General features: G+C 38.6%; 1 protein-coding gene across 3 annotated transcripts in view; it reads left to right on the forward strand.

Moving 5' to 3' along the window:
• The window catches only part of CDK19 (cyclin dependent kinase 19), a 133,241-nt gene that overhangs the window by 88,382 nt on the left and 25,812 nt on the right, over positions 1 to 19,047 (forward strand). For all 3 annotated transcript variants that reach the window (XM_040597565.1, XM_040597563.1, XM_040597564.1), the window contains 2 exons: positions 5,323 to 5,380; positions 6,788 to 6,919. In XM_040597565.1, coding sequence (XP_040453499.1) covers positions 5,323 to 5,380; positions 6,788 to 6,919 — 190 coding nt within the window. The remainder of the gene's footprint in view (positions 1 to 5,322; positions 5,381 to 6,787; positions 6,920 to 19,047) is intronic.

Here is a 19,047-nt window from a genome sequence, read left to right on the forward strand (position 1 = left end):
GGTGTGTTGACCTGAAGGCAATGTCTGGGTTTGAACAGCATTGGCTTAAGTCAGGGAAGTACCTACATTTCCTTGCAGATGAGAAGAACAAAAGCTTTGTTTGCAAAATTTCTGTGGGCAGTCTGCAGCTCCCTCTTAATCTTGAACTTAAAGGCTCAGTGGTCTTCTGAGTAGTGCCTGCAGTGTGGGATGCTGTCATCTCACTTAGGACCTTTGTCGTTTGTGGAGCAGCATGCTAAAAGCTAAGATGAAATACAACTGCGGTTGTTTTGGCTTTTGAAATGAAAGTGAATCTGTGTATCAACATTGTGCTGTTTACAATTTTTTTTTTTTAAATAATTGAGACCTGAAAAGACCTCGTCACAAGCCAGTTTCTCCCCAAATTGTGGGGAGAGCTTTTGTCTGGAAGACATGCAATCTCTTTTACAATAGAAGCCTATCATTTCAGATTATTCTTTGTCCAGTGACACATTCCAAAAGGGAAACACATATTTTGTGGATATAAACAATGAAGAATGGTGTATGGAAAGTGGTATGTCCCTATGGACCTTTTCTCACAGGACTGTAATTCTGCACCACATCTCTTAAGAGTTGTCACTGCTATACTTTACAACTGAAATATTGCTGTCTATTGTTAAGTTGTTGTTCCTGTTTTGACCCGTTATGCTTTCAGGACCACAGATGGTTTCTTTTCCTTTAACCTTTCTTCTAATCTATTTATTTATTTAGTATTTGTATAGGAAGCATATTGATTAAGATACATGGATGTCCATATGAGTCCCATTCGTGACCCTTCTATTATTTATGAAAACATACCTTTTAGTCCAACATCTTTTCTCTCCCACCCAGATCTGTTAATTGCTTTATTCCCACTCTCCTGCTGATGTAGAAAAATAAATACTATGTATCTATGTATATTTATGGATATTTATATATGGATACAAATATATGGGTATTTAATATATTAAAATTCATGCTTATTACTTGCAAAGAGCCAATTAATTTATCATCATCTGCATCCCTGTTTGCAGGTATTTCACATTTTTTTCTCCAGTTGTTTGTTGCTGTTGACCCTGCTCTTTCTGCAAATGTTCTTTAGACAGTCAAACCTCAACTGCATTTCTCAGCAGGGATTTGTCAGTTCGTTTTTATAGCTGATTTTAAATGTGAGGCTCCTAACTCTTACTGTTTCTGTTGTTTCTATAGCAACTAGATAGGTGGAGACACAGCAGCATCGCTTTGCTTCCCAGCTGGTGTTTTGTGTTCTCAGCAAGGGGAGAGTTTGAGGAAAATGGAGGGGATATTAATTGGGATGTAACTGGTTCAGAAGTGTAGTCCTTGTTAAGTTACCTCAGCTTTTACTAAAGAGTTATTTAATGATTTTAAGCAGGGCTTCTCAAACTTTCTTGAGTAAAATTCTGTTCTCTGGGAAAGAGACGTGATTTACTCTAAGTATGTGTCAGGTTTTGGTTTCTTAGCTGCTTGGGCGTTCATGTTTTCTTCCGCCTAAACACAGTTTTCTTCATCACGTGGATAGCAGTAGGATTTGTTTTGAGAATTAGACTGGTGCTTATAACTTATATTTAGCCTGAACATACGGAGATATGGTGCTTTTTAATTTCTCCACTTCCCACTTTTTAATCTGATTTTTGCAGCTGTCCAGTGGCTGTATTATACTAGACTGTAGTGCCATAGCAGACTGTGAAGTGACCATCTCTGAGTAAAATGTTTTGATACTTAAATTGCTATATACCCACAGATTAGACTAACACATTCTTCCTTCTCTAAGAAGCAGAAGTTGTTTGCATTCCCTTCAGCAGTCCTCTCTCCTACCTCATGATGGAAACATTCATTACCTATTTTCCTGAGGATCTCTGATACCCAGTTAATTCCTCTGAAATAACACAAAGCCTTTCCTCCATACCTGAGCCCCTGAATTCTGCTACTCTGCCTTGGTGCTGTTTGTTTAGCTGAGCACCCTTGTTCCATGAGGGGTGGGTTGCTCTCAGCATGGCTTGTGTATCGTGAAGACTCTAGGGAGGCGAGGAGTTTTACTTTACGGTGTTTAAGCCATATTTATATAAAACTACTGCAAAACACATGACCTATGTTTTAAGCTCCTCTGAGGCTGTTTGTTTTCATTAAATAAAAATTCATGGGGACAGGAGCTGGATATAGTTTGTCTCATCTCAGAAAGATGTGTCCTCTCAGGTTAGTGTTACTCTTTGACTGGTTCAGCATACATAGAGTTGAAAATGCTTTCCTAACCAGAACAGCTCTAATTAGCATAAGGAACTTGGAAAATTCTTACCTTTTTATTAGTTGATAGCCAAGTGGTTAATTTGCTCATGTGGGAAATAAGAAGTTCAGATGTGTTCTCCTTCTGACTTAAGGCACTGGTTTGAACCAAGACTTCTCACCTCAAGAAGCTGCCACGACACAAGCTGTTACTGAGACAGTGGTCTACAAATCAGTGGGGCTCCTGCAGACATCAGGGTGCCATCCATGAAATGCCTGTCATCTCCACATTGGTGGTGGTGCCTCAGGAGAAGCACTTGCTCTTTTGGAAATAAGACTACATTTTCAATTGTTTCCCACTTTATTTCTTCTCTGTTTTCCTTCTCCCTCCCTCCTGTGATTCCTACCTGAGAGAGATTTACAAGAGCTAATGAACATGAAATCTGGTAAGTTTATAAATTGGCATGCTTTGCTTCTCTGCTGGCTGCCTAAGCAGGGTTCTGATCCTCAGTGGTTTACATATTGACACAGATTTAAATTTTAAATGGAACAACATCTCTTCAAAATGTTCTGGCTTAAAAATCCATAAATGGACAAGCCCCTTGCTTTCATAGAATCTTACCTAGTGTATCCCCTGTATGTACAGGGTCACTGAGTTGCTCAGGGCTTTGGGGTGTCTTTCTGAGGCTGAGGGAGCTGGGACCATTCATCCTCAAGAAAGCTCTGGCAGGATCATACCAATGTGTATACATACCTCATAAGTGGGAGTAAAGAAAACTGAGCCAGGCTCCTCTCAGTGCTGTAGAAGCAGTGGGCATAAATTAAATGTACAAAGAAACCTTTTTTTACTGTGAGAGCAGTCAAACACTGGAAGAGGTTTCGCAGAAAGGATGTGGAGTCTGCATCCCTGGAGATGCTGAAAACCCAATTGGACTCAGGCCTGAGCAACCTGCTGTAGCTGACCCTGCTTTGAGCAGGGGGGGTGGTCTTGATCTCCAGAGGTCTTTTCTAACCTGAACTATTCTATGAATATTGTGGTTTATGTCAGCAGATAAAATAGTCCTTTTTCTATGAAGAAATTGTTGCTTGAAGAACCTTATATTACTACAGATAAAATATGATTCTTAGGAGATGTTTTGAGAATCTTCTTGTATCTGCTTAGATTTTAAATTTAATCTTAATACATCTACTGGTGTTACACAGTTTATTTCTTACAACATAATTCTTCTGTAGAAAAAAATAACCTAAAAATGTACTTACTGCACTGATTTCTATCAGCTCTCTTCACTTGACAAATAAATGCATTTTATAATACCTAAAATCCAATTCTGAATATAAAGGTCTGTTGAAGTATTTTGGTTCGTACTCAACGATAGCAATCAAGGTTGCTAGGTAGGAGCTTGGGGAAGAATTCCAACCAGGAAACTGGAATATTTCTGTCTTGGTTGGGACAATTTTAGCTATGTGATATCTAGCAGAGGTAAAATGTAGTGTGAACTTGCATGCTTTCCTTGCTCCCTGGTTTCTGAATATGCAGAAAGAGATTGTTCTCCAGAATATTCAGTTCAGTCCAGAGTAATATGCAAATGTAAAAGCAGAGTTTGACCCGTTTCCTTGAGGTGTTGATTTCATTATCACTGAGTATTAGCTAAAAGCAAGCATCATCTTTATCTTTCCTAGATTTGCTGGTGAGTGTTTACTCAAGTACAATTAAAATAGCTATTGTGTTCTCCAAGAAGGGAGTGCATATTCCCTCTTGGAGGGCTCCAGAAATATGTTGGGAAATGAGAAGTCAGGGATGGTGTTGAGAATTATCCTGAGATTATAAAAAGAGGAGTAAAAGCGGCAATGGCATCTGGAAAGAGAGACTGTGGCTGGAGCCAAGGAAGAAGCAGTGTCTGGTACTGTGGGTGAGGTGGGAAAGGAGAACAGCTTCCTGGGGGGAAGAAGAAAGAATAGATGAAGTAGTGCTTTTGGGGAGGGGTTGGTTTGCTTTTTCAAAAAAGCTAAGAATTTGCAATTTTGAGCCACATTAGTAACCCTAGTTTGAGTGTCTCATTTCAGGTAAACAGCGGCAAGTGTTAGGAACTGAGAAATTGAGATACTGGTGTTGGCTTTCTGGACAGCTCTTTCAGATTCTTGAACAAAGCCTGCTTAAGCAGACCTCTTCAGGCATTATTAGGGATTTTAAATATAATTAATGTTTGGATGAACCTTCCAAAAATCCTGCTTTGAAACTTTGTTATGCATCTCTTAATTGAAATCACTTAATGTTTTCAGTCTTGTTTACTTTTTTACAACTGTTAACACAATAGGGAAAAAGTTTCCAAGGGGTGACTATTGATGTCTCAGGGAACCTAGATTCTAATTGCAAAACAATTGCTGTGATGTCACATGCAGATTTTTATATGGTGTTCACAAGCAGCTGGTTGTGAACAACTGCAGATTGCATAAAATGCCTATAAAGGTTTTGTTCTACTTGTAAAGCTGCTGTCTACGCTGTCAAAAGCTTGTGGATGTAGCAGTCTGTTTTGAGTGAATTCTCATAGCATGAAATCAACTTACTTTTTGGAAAAAAATGCTTTTGCTAATGTGATTTTTATCATTCATACATTAAAACCAAGCACAGCTCTAAAAACAGTTATGTATGATGAGAACAGAAGCAACTCTCATCCATGCATTTGAATACCAAGTTTTGGCATAATTTTCGGTAAGTTATACTAGTAAATGGTAGTTCTTGCCAGATTATTGATATGTAGCATAAACATTAGCCTGCTGTAAAATTTTCCTGTAGAAGAAAATCTCACCAATGAACATGATCATTCTAGTAAAAATGGAAACGCAAATTTAATTGAAGATTATGTTGCTTATTGTGAAATGTCAAAGTACTATTTTTCTAATTGTGAAATTGGTATCTAAGGATAAAAACTAAATGGCAGTGAAACATAAAGGTATGGTAATTTTAGACTTCTAAGGGTATTTATAGAAATGTTTTCATTATAAAATAAAGGTACATAATTTTATTATTCTTGAAGATAATCATCAAAGGTTGTTCAGCTAAAGATTCTGCTTTTTGTTTTCCAGAAACCAGCAAACATTCTGGTAATGGGTGAAGGTCCTGAAAGAGGAAGAGTCAAAATAGGTAAACATCTTGAGAAAATTTCATTCCACAGCTAAGGAATTACTTAAAAAATTGTATCTTTGTTGTAAGATAGAAACAAATTTCATTATTCTTTTGAGTGTATGTATGCAGAACATCTAGTTCGATTTTAAATCTCATTCACTGAGCTTAAAAGCATAAGAAATTCCAGACAGTAGATATTTATAAAGCTTGCTGAGGATATTTAGTGAGATAAAAGCATCTGTAAGAACCTAGTAAGAACATAGAACAGTGCCCACAGTTCTTTTGACTTCCACTATCATGATCTAATGTAACATTGTTACTTACAAATTGTATTTGTTCTTAATTATTTTCATATAAATAACATCAATGCATATGTTTGTAGAGGTCAAAAGGTTTGCTGTGCAAAAGGGTATTATTCAGCATCAAGGTGAGAAATACATCTAACTGTGATAGTCTTTATCCAAAATCTGATTACCTGTGCAGATCGTAAGCCTTAGTCATGTGGATATAATTTTTTTTAATAAAGCATGTGGCAATCATCAAGAAAGAAGTAATACACTGGTACCTCTTTGCTACTATTCATCAACTTTTGTTCTACTTGCTAATGTTCAGCTAATTTTGATTCATTTGCTTGTATTGGTATGGGTAACTGCAAGAAAATTATACTTGGCATTTCACAACTTTGGAAGCAGAAAGATTTAGGTGAATTTGTGTAAAAGATGACGTTTCAGACTTGGTTTAAAATGTGTGGGTTTGGGTATACACCCAAATTTTGTGCTTTCCCATCTAGCATTTCTTAATGTTACTTACCAGGTTGTTTCTAGAGAGAATTTTTGAGTTCTGTAAAATGAATGCTTACATTTAAAATACACCTCTGTAACAGTGTACACTCACTGGTTTCATTAATTCCTAGTTAAAAACTTTTTCCTGATTCTGGAGTTCATTCCTCCAAATCAAGTAGGAAGCATACCCTGAAAAATAGTGCAAAGCAATCTACACTGCAGTTGTTTTGGTTTTGCTCTTTGGATAAATACGTAGCAGTCACAAGGGCTCACAGTTTTGTAAACATACGCAAAAATAAAAGAGAAAATGTACATTAGAGACCTTAAACCATTGACTTCAGTTAACCAAGTTTCTGTTACAGTTCTATTTAAATAAACAGACATCCGTTATGTAAAGTTTTATAATACTATGATGAAAACATGTAAAGTCAAACATCAAACTTCATAGTCTTATGAATGAAGTAAATAGAATTTAGCCTTAGATAAATTTGGCCCTATATTGTTACAAATAACTTGTTGCTTTCTTAGAAACCTTGATTTAACATTTTTGAGCTTTTGTTGTAATTGCTTTTTGGCAATACTGTTAAATTCTGATTTGTATTAAGATTCTAAATGTTCTTTTCTTCTTCCCCTCCTCCCCCAGCTGATATGGGTTTTGCAAGATTGTTCAACTCACCTTTGAAGCCATTGGCAGACTTGGATCCAGTTGTGGTGACGTTCTGGTATAGAGCTCCAGAGCTGTTGCTTGGAGCCAGACATTATACAAAGGCCATTGGTAAGTTCCTACATAAGCAACAGGTTTACCTTTAAGTTTTGTAAATGAGGGTAGCCTTGCAATAGATACGATGATCGACTGACCAGCTAGGGTTTTTTTCCCTGAAGTAGCAGTAGGTGGAGTGTGGTCTAATCCATGAAAGACTAATTCAGATTGAAGCTTTGAGGACAGTACTTTTATTTTTTTTTTGTATGAGTTAAAGTTAATGTTAGACATTTTAAATGTGGGTTTGTTTTGTTCTTAAAACAAATATATTTTTTGCATCAATTTATATGGTTTTCTGATACGAGTTCAGTAATCTTGTAATCTTGTAAACCTTCAAAAGGGAAAAAGCTACGGCTGTTAAAGTGGCATTCTTTGAGGGTGCTTCATGTCCAGATGCCTGTATCGAGCGTGTGGCTTGATAAGGAGAAGGGCAGTCTCCTGCGCTGTGTGCAATCTGTAGATTGATCACTCCTGACAACTTATGAAGCTCCATGTTCAGGAAATGCTGGTGGCCAGGCTCTTGTCTTCCTTCCCCCTTGGTAAGTTCCATAAGCACAATTAGCCTTGGCTCCTAGCTGTTCACAGGATAACAACACTGAGGTGCACAGGAGAGATCCTGTCTGCCTGATTAGGTTATATATTGAAGAGAACTGCAAAGAAAATGGTGTCCCTCTGCTAACAGAGTTAAACCATTCTTATGTGTACAGAGGTAGCTTGCTTGGCAGTTGCAGGCATTTTCCTGTTACAGAAGTTTTTGGAGATGCTGTGTAGGCCTTTAGAGAATTACAAAACACCGTGTTATACTAGCATCTCAGTTGGGTTCGTGTTCTGTTGGGCGAACCAACACTTTGAATTGTCTCACACTCTAGCTCAGGGGTCCTCAAACATTTTAACCAGGGGGCCGGCACGGGTGCAGCGGCAGGCAGTCATCTGCGGCTGCTTGGTTTCCCCCCAACCCCCAGCGGGGAGGGGGTGTCTGTAAATACCAGGGGGCCAGATTGAGGACCCTGGGGGACCGTATCTGGCCCATGGGCCGTAGTTTGAGGACCTCTGCTCTAGCTTTTTGAAATAACTCCTGTTTATGAAACATATACAGCAAAAGGTTTGAAAAATTTATGAACTGTCAGCTGACTTCTTTGATGTGGACTTGCACTTCACAGTTCTGTATTGCTTTCCTCTCCCATTTGGAATCCTCCAGTGCAGGAAGACCAGAGTTGGGCAAAATGCTGCTTGATTTTTTGATCTTGCCTTGAATGTGCAGGAACTGTTAACAAGGGCAAAAAGACTTCTGCATAGCTCTAGTGAGGATATATATGTTCAGTCTTTCGGGCAGGTAACTTGCATTTCTATCCTTGGACAAAGGTTGTCAACATCAAAAAGCCAAAAAGTTGGGGTTTATGTGCCAGTGTTCCTTTTCATCGGCTGAAATGGAAAAACATAACTCTTCAGATGTCAGTGTCTACATTAGCAAGTAGTGTGACACAATAGAACTGTATCTGTGAAGCACAAAGGTACTGAGTAGCTAGCATCCACATTATCAGTGTTTTGGAGAAAGGGGAGTACTTTGGGCGTACTCTGACCTGGTCCAGTGGACTACTGCTCAGGAGTGGCTGGTGCACACCTTTTGGTTCAATTTCATCCCAAAATAATTTCTAAGCGCACTTTTAATTGTTATAGGTGTGAACAATCAGATTCATTTCAAAAGCAAACTCCTGGTCCAAAGTAAAATACTAATTGATGATAGATTCAACTGGGTTGAAAGGGACCTTAGGAGGCCTCTTATCCATCTGCCTGTTCAAAGCATGGTCCACTCTGAATTCAGACGGGGTATGCTGAGGGATGTGTCCGGCCAGGTCTTTGGAAACCTCTAAGAACAAAGATTCCATATCCTCTCTGGATGACCTGCTCCAGTGCTAAATCATCTTCATAGTGAAGAATTTTTTCCTTATACCTAGTCAGAAATCCTTGTTTCAGTTTATACTTTCAATCTATCATTCTCCTGTCACATACCACTGTAAAGAGTCTGGCTCCATCATCTCTTGTCACCTCTCTGTAGTACTGGGAGTGCTGCTTATAGATTCCTCTTCGATCTGAACAAGCATATGTGCCTCAGACAGCTCTCCCAGAGCAGGTTCTCCAACCTCTGGCCATCTTGGGGGCTCTTGAATGAACTTACTCCAGGTTGTCAAAGTCTGTCTTGTATTTAGGTCCCCAGAGTGGCCCAAATGTGGTCCAACAGGTGCTGAGTAAAGGGGAGTAATCACTTTTTTTTCAGTCTGCAGGCTGTGCTGCTGTTGATAGAACCAATACATCCTGTTGATACTGTTAGTAGTCATCACTACCAGGGTGTGCTGGTGGCTTGCGTTTCCCCTGATGTCCACCAAACCCCCATCTGTTTCTGCAGAGACGTTCTCCAGCTAGTCAGTACCCCACCTGAACTACTGCAGGAGGTTAGTTCATCATGGGTGCCGGACTTCGTATTTGTCCTCACAGAATTTCATGGCTTTCCTGTGGCCTGTTCCTTCTGCCTGTCTAGTTCCCTCTGAATGGCAGCTCTACCGTTTCCCCAGTTTTCCCTCATCCACAGCTTGGCAGGGGCATGTTCCATCTCCTTCTCCTTGGCATTGGTAAAGATACCGGAAAGGTCTCATAGGCCTCTGTGGTGCTTCACTTGTACTCAGCTTCCAGTTACCACTGTCCTCGGACCCTGATGATCCAGCCAGTTTTTCCTGAAACCTGTATTCTGCCGCTTGCCTTCACTACTCCACCTCTTCATGGTTGTTACAGCCAAGGCTGCCGTTGATTATCATATCCCCAGCCAGATTTTCCTTCTTCCTGAGTAGCAGATCCGAGATGACACATGTAGTATCTGCATGAAGAAATTTACCTCAGTGTCCTCCAGAAATCTTTGCAAGGTCCCTGAGGCAACCCCGTTTGTGTCCTGTTTGTGCTCTGGGATGCTACAGAGCCTGTTCGCCTCCTGCCACAGCTCCTTTTGATGGTGGCTCGCTGTTTGGGGCACTGTCTCCCACCGTAAGCCAGTGTCACCCTGCAGATTGAGTCCTGGGTGGCAGTCCCCCCTGTGGAGCTCTCTTGGTTGAGGCCTCTGATTTCTTGGGGTGTCCTCTCCGGTGGGTGCTGGGGATGGAGTTTTGTCGTGCCCGCTGCATCCCTGTGGCACAGTCCCACACTGTCTGAAGGAGACTCTTAGAGCCTGCTTTGCAGATCTGTCACCGTGTAAGCCGGGCTGCTGACTCCTGCAGTCTCTGCCTGCTGTAGCCTGTAGTGGGTGAAAAGAGTTACTGGAAGTGTTTCAAGAACATACCAAGAGGATCACCTTAAACGCCTGTAAATTAAATGCTTAGACTGCCCTGACTGTGTTGATTTTGTGAAACACTGATGTGAATGGACCAGCTGAGTGACCTGCATGTGTGGTACTGGGAAGTTACTTTACGTGACAGTTACCTGTTTTTGATAGATAGCATATTGTTTGCAGATGTAGGTGAGTGATAATATACCGTTATCTCAGGATATCTTTTTGAAGAGTGAATTAGTATAATGCTGTTGTTTTTCTTAATTATGTCATAAATTACTTGGTTCTTGCCCTGAGGGATCTGTAGTCTATACTAAAACACAGACAAGGAGTCCCTGTGAAACTTCAGAGGATGATGCTACTTCAGAGAGATCTGGTTTTGCTTGCAGTTTATTATTTCTGAGGCTTTTATTTCTCGTATCAGACCCTTACCAGTGAAACCCCAGGAGGGGCATGAATGGGTCGGGTAGTAAGTACCTGGTGTGCAGCGTGAGTGCTGAGGGCACTCAAAACAGTTTAAGCAACAAAGTAAAAGATATGGAAATGAAAACAAGAAAAGTTGCAAGGTGAGATTTGTAGGCTGACTAAAGGATTAAAGCAGCATGTGACTGAAGGGAAGATAAAAGAATAAAGGTACATGGAGGTGATCTATGTGCAGCTTTAAGGCAAAGGGAAGAAGTGGGTAACAGAATGACAGCAGTGATGTTCATGCAATTTATGAGTCCAGACTTGTGTTTTGCTTCTAGCATTATGTGCACTTAAAAAAAGGCAATCTTAATGAGCGAAGCACGCTAGTGAGACTTTAACTTGAATACTAATGTTTTTGGCAAAGGATGCAACTCTTAAAACTCTCTTGGATCTCTGTGCAAGAAATATAATTTTAACATCTCTTAATATCACATAATTCTCAGGAGCCCTAACATATCACTTTTATTAATAAAACTCTTAAATTATATAAAATTTTCATTTAACTGCTCTTCAGCTGGAAATAATAATTTAGAAAGGTGAATATAGCAATTGTATATATTGCAATATATGCATATAATTGCATATAGCAATTTATGAAAAAGGAAATGACAGGTTATTTGTTGTAACTGCTTATTTTCCATAGTTATTTTCTTATGCCTTTTATGTGATATATAATTTTGTGTAATTAGTAAATAGCAATAAAATCAAGCTAAAAGCATGTCATGCCAGCTTTAGTCTATTTGTTTCCAATTTTTTCATTGTGAGAGAGATTTTTTGTTTGAATTTACTAGGAATGCATTGTCATCAGTTCTCCACTGCAGCATGCTCAATATTGTCCAATAATTGCTACATAATTCAAATGTTTGCTTAGGTTTTTACTGGCTTAGTCTTGACCTTAAGTATTTTTTTCTGTATTCAGTATTTCATACTCTCTTCCTTATCTTATCGTCACATACAAGTTTAGTTATTAGCTATGTATTCATAATATTCTGGGCACTGTCTAGTATAGTGTCCAATTTGTTTTTGCTCTTGCAGTGAAGCCTTTAGGTATGCTTGCTTAAGTGGAAATAATTCTTATACATGATCAAAGAGTTAAATTAGGATTTTACTTTTGTATCATTCAGGATTTTTGTCTTTGTTTTCTGGACCTGGTTTTAGTTACAGTTGGTGGGATTAAGTTTGGGGAAAAATTGGACTAAATACAGTCTGTTTAGAAAGAACTATGTATTACACAAAGGAATATATAAGCATATTTTATTATTTTAGAGGTAGTTTTTCAGTGACATTTCCCCCTTTCGTTTAATTTGTCCCTTCATACTAATGAAATTTTCTACATTTCATGTATTTTCTTGCAGAACAAGTATATATAAGTTCATCATGTATATAACATCATGTTTTAAGGAAATACAAGAGTCAGAAAAACACTGTTGCTGCAAAACAGAAACAGCTTTTGCTTTCTGCATGTTAAAAGGATAGTAAAAAGCTCATGTTAGGGTTTCCCAAATATTATTGGGAAATAATATTTAGTTTCTTTAACTGTGAACATTTATAATCTAAGCCCTACTTGTTAATAAAGTTTTCTATACAATCTGCTACCATAGTTACAAGCAACTAAATTACCAGATGAATACACGTTGGGAAGATGGTGTTGTAGAAGCCAAAGGCCACTCTCTATTCTGTTACTACAATATAAACCTGTACTAAATTCATTGTAGCCTGTGGAAGTTGGTCTGCATTTCCAGCACCATAATTTAAAAACAGAATCTGTTTCCCTGTGTTCATCAGATCCTAAATACTCTAGCAAAGAATTAAAACATACAACTAAAAGTATCCTGAACAAGCTTCAGGTGAGACCAAGTAACTGCAAAAATGTAAAGTGCTTGCAATCATGGAAATGTTAATAAAATTACTGAGTTTGTAGAGTTACTGAACAACAGAAAATGCTGTTTTCTAACAGCAACCTAAAGACCCAACTACCTGACAGGTAGTTTAGGTTGTTTTTCTAACAACCTGAAGAAACAAGGTTGAAGTAAGTGGCAAGGTACAGTGCTGCTTGCATTTATGGGCAAAGCCTCCTGCACTGTAATTTTAAGGAAAGTAAAGGAAATGACTGCTGTAAAATGAAGGAAAAGGTAAGTAGGCCTTCAGCTTGAAAGGAGACATTAATTAGATTTTATTTTTTTTCCACTCTGGGAACATCAAAATAGAAAAGAATATTCTAGTAAGTAAGTTGTAGGAACTCTTTTTCATCATAGTTTTTTAAGAAAACATGGCAGTCTGCTATGATTCATTCTGGGGCATCTTTTAGCATAGTATCAAGAAAATAGTATGATTAAGGCATTTTTATCAAGTTGCAGCTTGTATAGTTAGCAGTGCTATCAAATAAGAACATGTTATCTTACCTCTCTCTACCACTTGCCTTAATTAAAGAAATAGTATATTTGATAAGTACTATCAGATGGCTTATAGTATTTTAGAGGATTTGGATTTTGTTGGCAAGAGAGTTCTGCAGAATGATCATTCAACCACCAGGCTAAAACACTGTCCTGCACTGCAAAAGGATGCAATTATTTATTGTGGAAAAATAAATCCGAGAACCTGAGGAATTGCTATTGCTTAGTTACCTTTCCTCACTTGTCTAGATTATAGTCAGCAGGAATGTCAGAAATGGCCATGTGGCAACTGCATTTACCAGCACGAACAAGTTTTAGGTACAGAGAAACTGTAATTCAAAGCTTGGGCAGTGCGCTGTCTCCTCATTCTATTTCCAGACTAGCATGTGGTTATGGAAGCTGAAAACGTGTGAAAGGTATAAGCAGATATCAAAATGCCTTTGAAAGCAAATGTCACAGGAAAATACTAGGTGTATCAGAGGAAATTCATTTATAATGAATGCTGGGATCCATCAGAGTTCCAACAACTCCATTGGACTTCAGGCATGAAAAAAAGAGAGGGGGAAATATCTGGGGTGTATTAGGTAGGATTTAGGATGGGAATATGTGCATATGTGTTCCATATTGCCTCTGCAGCAAGTCCCACACGTTCCGAGTGCATCAGATGTCATTACTGTGCGCGCACAGATTGTTGGCACACTGGCTGCGCTGTGGGGCCTCTGGAAATCTTGGACCGATGCCTAAAGCTCTTCTTGTCTCTTGTTCTGGGAGTGCTGGGGGGAAGGAGGCAAAAAATAAGACCTATCTGGAAAATATGGTAAACCAGAAATTACAAATGGGGCCAACCAGAAGACTGAAAAGTCTTCAGCAAAAATGCACAGAGGAGGTTCCCACCTGTGTTTGTGGAGCCATGGGAGTATGGGGACAGCTTTTAAACATCCATGAGAGAGAATTAGGAGGAGCAAATCTATAGTCAATCAGCTTCTGTTTGCTGCTCAGGGATCCACATTCCTGTTTGTGAGAGGTTATGATTTGGGAGGAAGGGATTGTGGAAAAATTAGAAGAGAAATGTAGAGGAGTTTGAAAAATACTCATTTATGTGCTCCGAAAAGAAAAACTCAGGCTACACCAGGAAAGGAGCCTTGTTCGTGCCCTGGGCAATGTTATATGACATGGGAAGTAATTGGATTCAGATGATATTTTGTGGTAAACTTGTTTTGGCATGCGGTAAACTTTCTTTATGTTGATTATCACAGTTGTTCTCATGCTTTTTCTGAGAGGCAAAATACTTTAATACCAAAGATTAGTTGTTGCTCTCTTATCTAGTTATTGCAGGTGCTGCATGATTTACTGCTGTTTTTCCTATTGCTTGACAGTGATCTCTAAAATACTATACAAGTGGTGGGTGGTTTATATATTAAAAATAAAAAAAAAGGCATTTGCCACAGTCCACAATCTTGTATAACTACAGTCAGCTAGGAATTATAAAGTTATAGAAAGGAGTATTAAGTCACTTAAATAGAACATTTTAAAGCTACATTAGTAAGTATTTTGGGAAGTTTGAGATGCTAACAGCAGCTCGAGGCATATTGTCTGCAGGATTGTTACATGCTGACATGTTAACTGTTTTGAGATCTAGCACACTAGTTCCTGCTGCCTTCTAATGGCTGTGTCACTCTTGCTTCTCAAGTATGTTTGATGCCTGGAAATTAGCTAGTATATGTGGAGGCCACTGTAAATTCTGAAGTGCCTAAGAGGTGTGAATGCATACTAGCTTAATAGTCAGGAGAACGAGAACAGGGCAGTGGGTTAGATCTGTCTCTGCTGTTGTAAAACTAATGGAGGTACTCTAATGTGGGGCAGACAGTAAAGTTTCATCTCTTAGGACAGTAAGCTGGGTCTCAGGAGACTCGGATTTAAGTACTGATTCAGTCCCAGGTGTTGTATGTGGCCTACAGCATGTTATTTAATCCATCTCAAATGTGGTTTCATTATTGATAAAGTAGGGATGCTACTTAATGGTATTGTCCTGAAGATAAAATCAGTCAATGACAACAAGGAGCTCCCATACAAGTGTTTTATCAATTTTTTAACTCAGTGAATTGATTATTTGTCTGAAAACCTGGGATGTCACGTAGAATCTGCAGTTAGCTTGAGAAATACAAACATTCTGGATGTTAAAAAAAGTAAAGAAATGGAAAACAAAACCCACTGAATCATCAATCACAACTAGAATCTGCTGATTGTTCTTATTTAGATTGCTCTGTAAATGAACCTGTAAACTTCTGCCTGTGGTCACCCAATACTTCTTCATATGTTTATGGTTCTTTCCTCTTGCAAAACATATGAAGGAAAGAACCAGGTGCTTGTACCTTTTTATTCAGTATTTTGGCAGATTTACTATTGTGTGATGTTTACTGTGACTTAACTGTATGTGGATTATTTTAGAGCAGGAAAATATAACATAAAAATACTTAGAAGGCAGAATGTCCTCTACAGTAATTTGTGATTAAAAACAACTTTGGAGTGAGAGATGCCTTCAAAAGTCTGTCTATGCTTAGTCCTGTGTACATCAAAAATAATCAGTTATTTGTGGGCCAAAAAAACCCTCCCTGATGGTAATAGTCTCATTTCCATGTCTTCTTCCTTCTAATTATTTTTCCCTCAGAGTATCAGCTTCATGTTCTTCCCAACTGTTAGTAACCATAGGGCCTCTTATATGAGCAAGCTTTTCCTTCCCTAGTATCTCACTGGCTTTGCCCTTTACCAGTCAGATGAGCTTTGCAGGAGCAGGACTGATTCTCTTAACCACTCTAAGCAACCTACACTGTAAGCTCAGTTAAAAAAAAGTTAGGGGAGTAGTTCTTGTGATGTCTGTCATAGCCCAGAGCAAATAATGGATTATAATGTGGAAATGGAACATGAGTGATGACATGAGAAAAGCAAGAATCAGCATTTGGAGAAGGTTAGGAGGTGCATTTTGCCCACTTACTCTTCATACTCAGTTCCATTCTGTACGTGTCAGTTGGAATATATTGTGATTCTTCAGAACGTACTGCAAATATGTTGTTCCTTTTATGTATGAGCAGGTGAATGGGTTGGTGCAGGGTTGAACTTGCATCACAGAGATATTCCATTTTTTAAGGCTTCCTTTACAAAACAATGGACTAAAGGCTTTCTTAAATGAAACATAAGATTGCCATTGAAAGATCCAAAAGGTTGTCTGTTGTAAAATCTGGTTCCACAAGCATTTTACCCTAGCTAATTAGTGCAGTAGTGAAGGCTTTTAATGTGCTCTATTTACTACCGTATATGAAAAGTTCACTCACAGAAGTTGATTTGGCTGGAAACCAAGTACCTAATATCATAACAAGATGCACACTTATGGTGCAGAGGAATTTTTATTTTTTTTTTTTAGCTAATCTGTCAGTTTGATCTTCAGGCACAATTATTTCAGCAATATCAACTGAAACTTTCAACACTACAGCACTGATTGAGTAGAATGACTTGTTCTCAGGACAGGTGGGATTGCTTCACAAGCAGACTTCTTAGGAATAGCTGTGACTGACATCAGAATTGCATTTCACAGTAGGTTATTTTGTTGCTTATCCAATGGAATCACAATTATATCAGAGTTATTGTCAGTGCCTTATTAGAAAGAGGTGTAAGGCTGAACCCCTTAGTAACAGAAATGTTAAGATATTGTAAAGTAAAGCAATCTGTTTAGAAGAACAAATAAGCTTCTCTGTGCTGTCTTAAAGGCAAGATTTCTTCATGTGCATCCCTCGCTGTTGACTGAAATAAGGTAGACATCAAAAGCTTTAATAACTCCCAGAAAAGACTGTCATGGCTTGTGAAGTGGAACAGACCAGGAAAGTGCTTTTCATATGTTTCATGTTAAAACTCCATCTACCAGATAGCAGGTCTTTTGCTCACCTAATGTTACCTTTTGAAGGTGTTTACATGTTGGACCTAGTAAAAAGCTGCAATAGCTAATGACACAAGCCAAGTGAGAGCACACAACAGATTATAAACTCACTGTCCCTGTTCATTTAGCATGGAGTTAACCTCCAAGAGCTCCACTCTTGTTAATATAGTCTGCATTTAATCAGAAAAAAAGTGTATTTTGCTTTCAAAGAATATGTACTACTATTTTCTCATTCACTACAGCTCAGAAGAGCAGAGAAAATGGCAACAATTTGCTAATTTGCTGTGCTATTTGTACAATATAGGTATTGGACACTTACCTGCAGTGATGGAATAAAATGGGGAAAAAAATGGAGGAGCAGGGCAGGGAAGTCAATGCTAAAGCACTATAGTTAGGAATCATGAGTTCCTGGCTTTCCAGTCCTATGATCAGATGATACTGTCAGTCTTTTTTTTTTTTATTTTATTTTTTTTATTCCATATGATAAATTGCAAATGCAAAGCTATGGATGTTCCTGAAAAGCTTTGTAAATGCTGTTTTACCAAACAGCAGCATATCTTGCCTGTTCTCCGTTCTTTCATCATTACAGGAGGAAAGGATAACAAGTTCAGTATTAGACCTGCTAATACTTTGCTGTATAAAAGAGACTTGTGACCTTTGCAATGAGAAGCTTTCATATTTCCTTTACTTGCTGCAGTTGTTTGGTATTTGGTAGGGGAAAGTAGCCCTGAGGCGACAAAGCTGCCTTTTGTGTCACTCATTACATTCCTTGTACTTCTGATGAGTTGTCACTGAATGAACATTTTTTTCTTTCCACTTTTGTTCTGGTGAAAAATACTTTGGCAGCCCATCACAGTATCTCTTGGACCTTCTGAGGCATAAGCACTGCTGTTGCTGGAACAAAAGTAGCGGTACATTCTTTACTACATCTTGGAGATACTGGCATTGGCATAAAAATATTAGTCCTCTGCAGTCTCTGGTGTATCTGAGGGTTTAGGATTAGGGAGAAAACAAGGCTGTAACATGCTTTCCTTGCCAGAACTCAGCAGTTGTCTCAGTGACCTAATTCCCTGCCCTGAAGCTATGTCACCTGAGGCTGGAGTCCACCCCAGCTTCTGGAAGAAGAACTGAGAAGAGAAAAAAGAAGATGCAACCATCAATCTATTCTGCATTCATACAAGCACCACTCTGTGCTGGCTCGCAAGGATGTTAGCTGCTCAACTGCTAGCTAATGTAGTTAGTCTGTAGTTTATACAGTAGTAGTCTTGGTTAGTGAAGAGTTAAAAAATTGCTGATGAAAATGTGGTATCTAGGATTTGGGATGGGGGAGGAGTATTTGGGAGGGCAGGCACTGAAAATCGTTACAAAAGCAGTGTAATTTTGGTAAAAGTTTAATTCTCAAGCTATGGATGTTGGGAACAGTTGCATTCTCATACTCTATGGTACACTTGTTAATAGGATGGCATTTTCCCTTCCATGAGGTTCCTGTTTTCTTCAGTACATAGGCTGCATAAGTTAAATACAAGGTTGCATATAGAACCGTAAACCTGGAATTTCCAAATTCTTGCATATGAAGTTCTGTAAATTAAAGATTTAAGTTCTTCAACAGGATTTCTTCATTTGCAGTTGTGTTTTTGCTGCATGAGAGGACTACTTAGGGACTCTGGTCCTGTTGCCTCTCCCAGTATTAAATCTATTGTACCTGTGTTGTCAACCTTACCATAGTAATTCAACTGTATTGTTGCAAGCTAGATAATGGGTCTAATGCACAGCAGAAATTTGAAATCATATGATCCAGGATCTTCATTTAATGATGGTATGCTGAGGGATAGGAGTTTAAATAGAAAATAATTATTTTGACAACCTAAAATAACTCTTTAGGGAGAATGGAGAAATCCTGGCCCACTAAAGCCCTGTAGAAAATTACAGTTGATTTCAGTGAACTCAGAATTTCAGTCAAGATGCTTCAAAATTTTAAAGGTTGTATTAATTGAAATTAATTTAGTTCTTAGTACAAACATGAGAAGAGGGCAACTTAGTT

Source organism: Falco naumanni, chromosome 6, assembly GCF_017639655.2.
Source record: "Falco naumanni isolate bFalNau1 chromosome 6, bFalNau1.pat, whole genome shotgun sequence".
NCBI lineage: Eukaryota > Metazoa > Chordata > Aves > Falconiformes > Falconidae > Falco > Falco naumanni.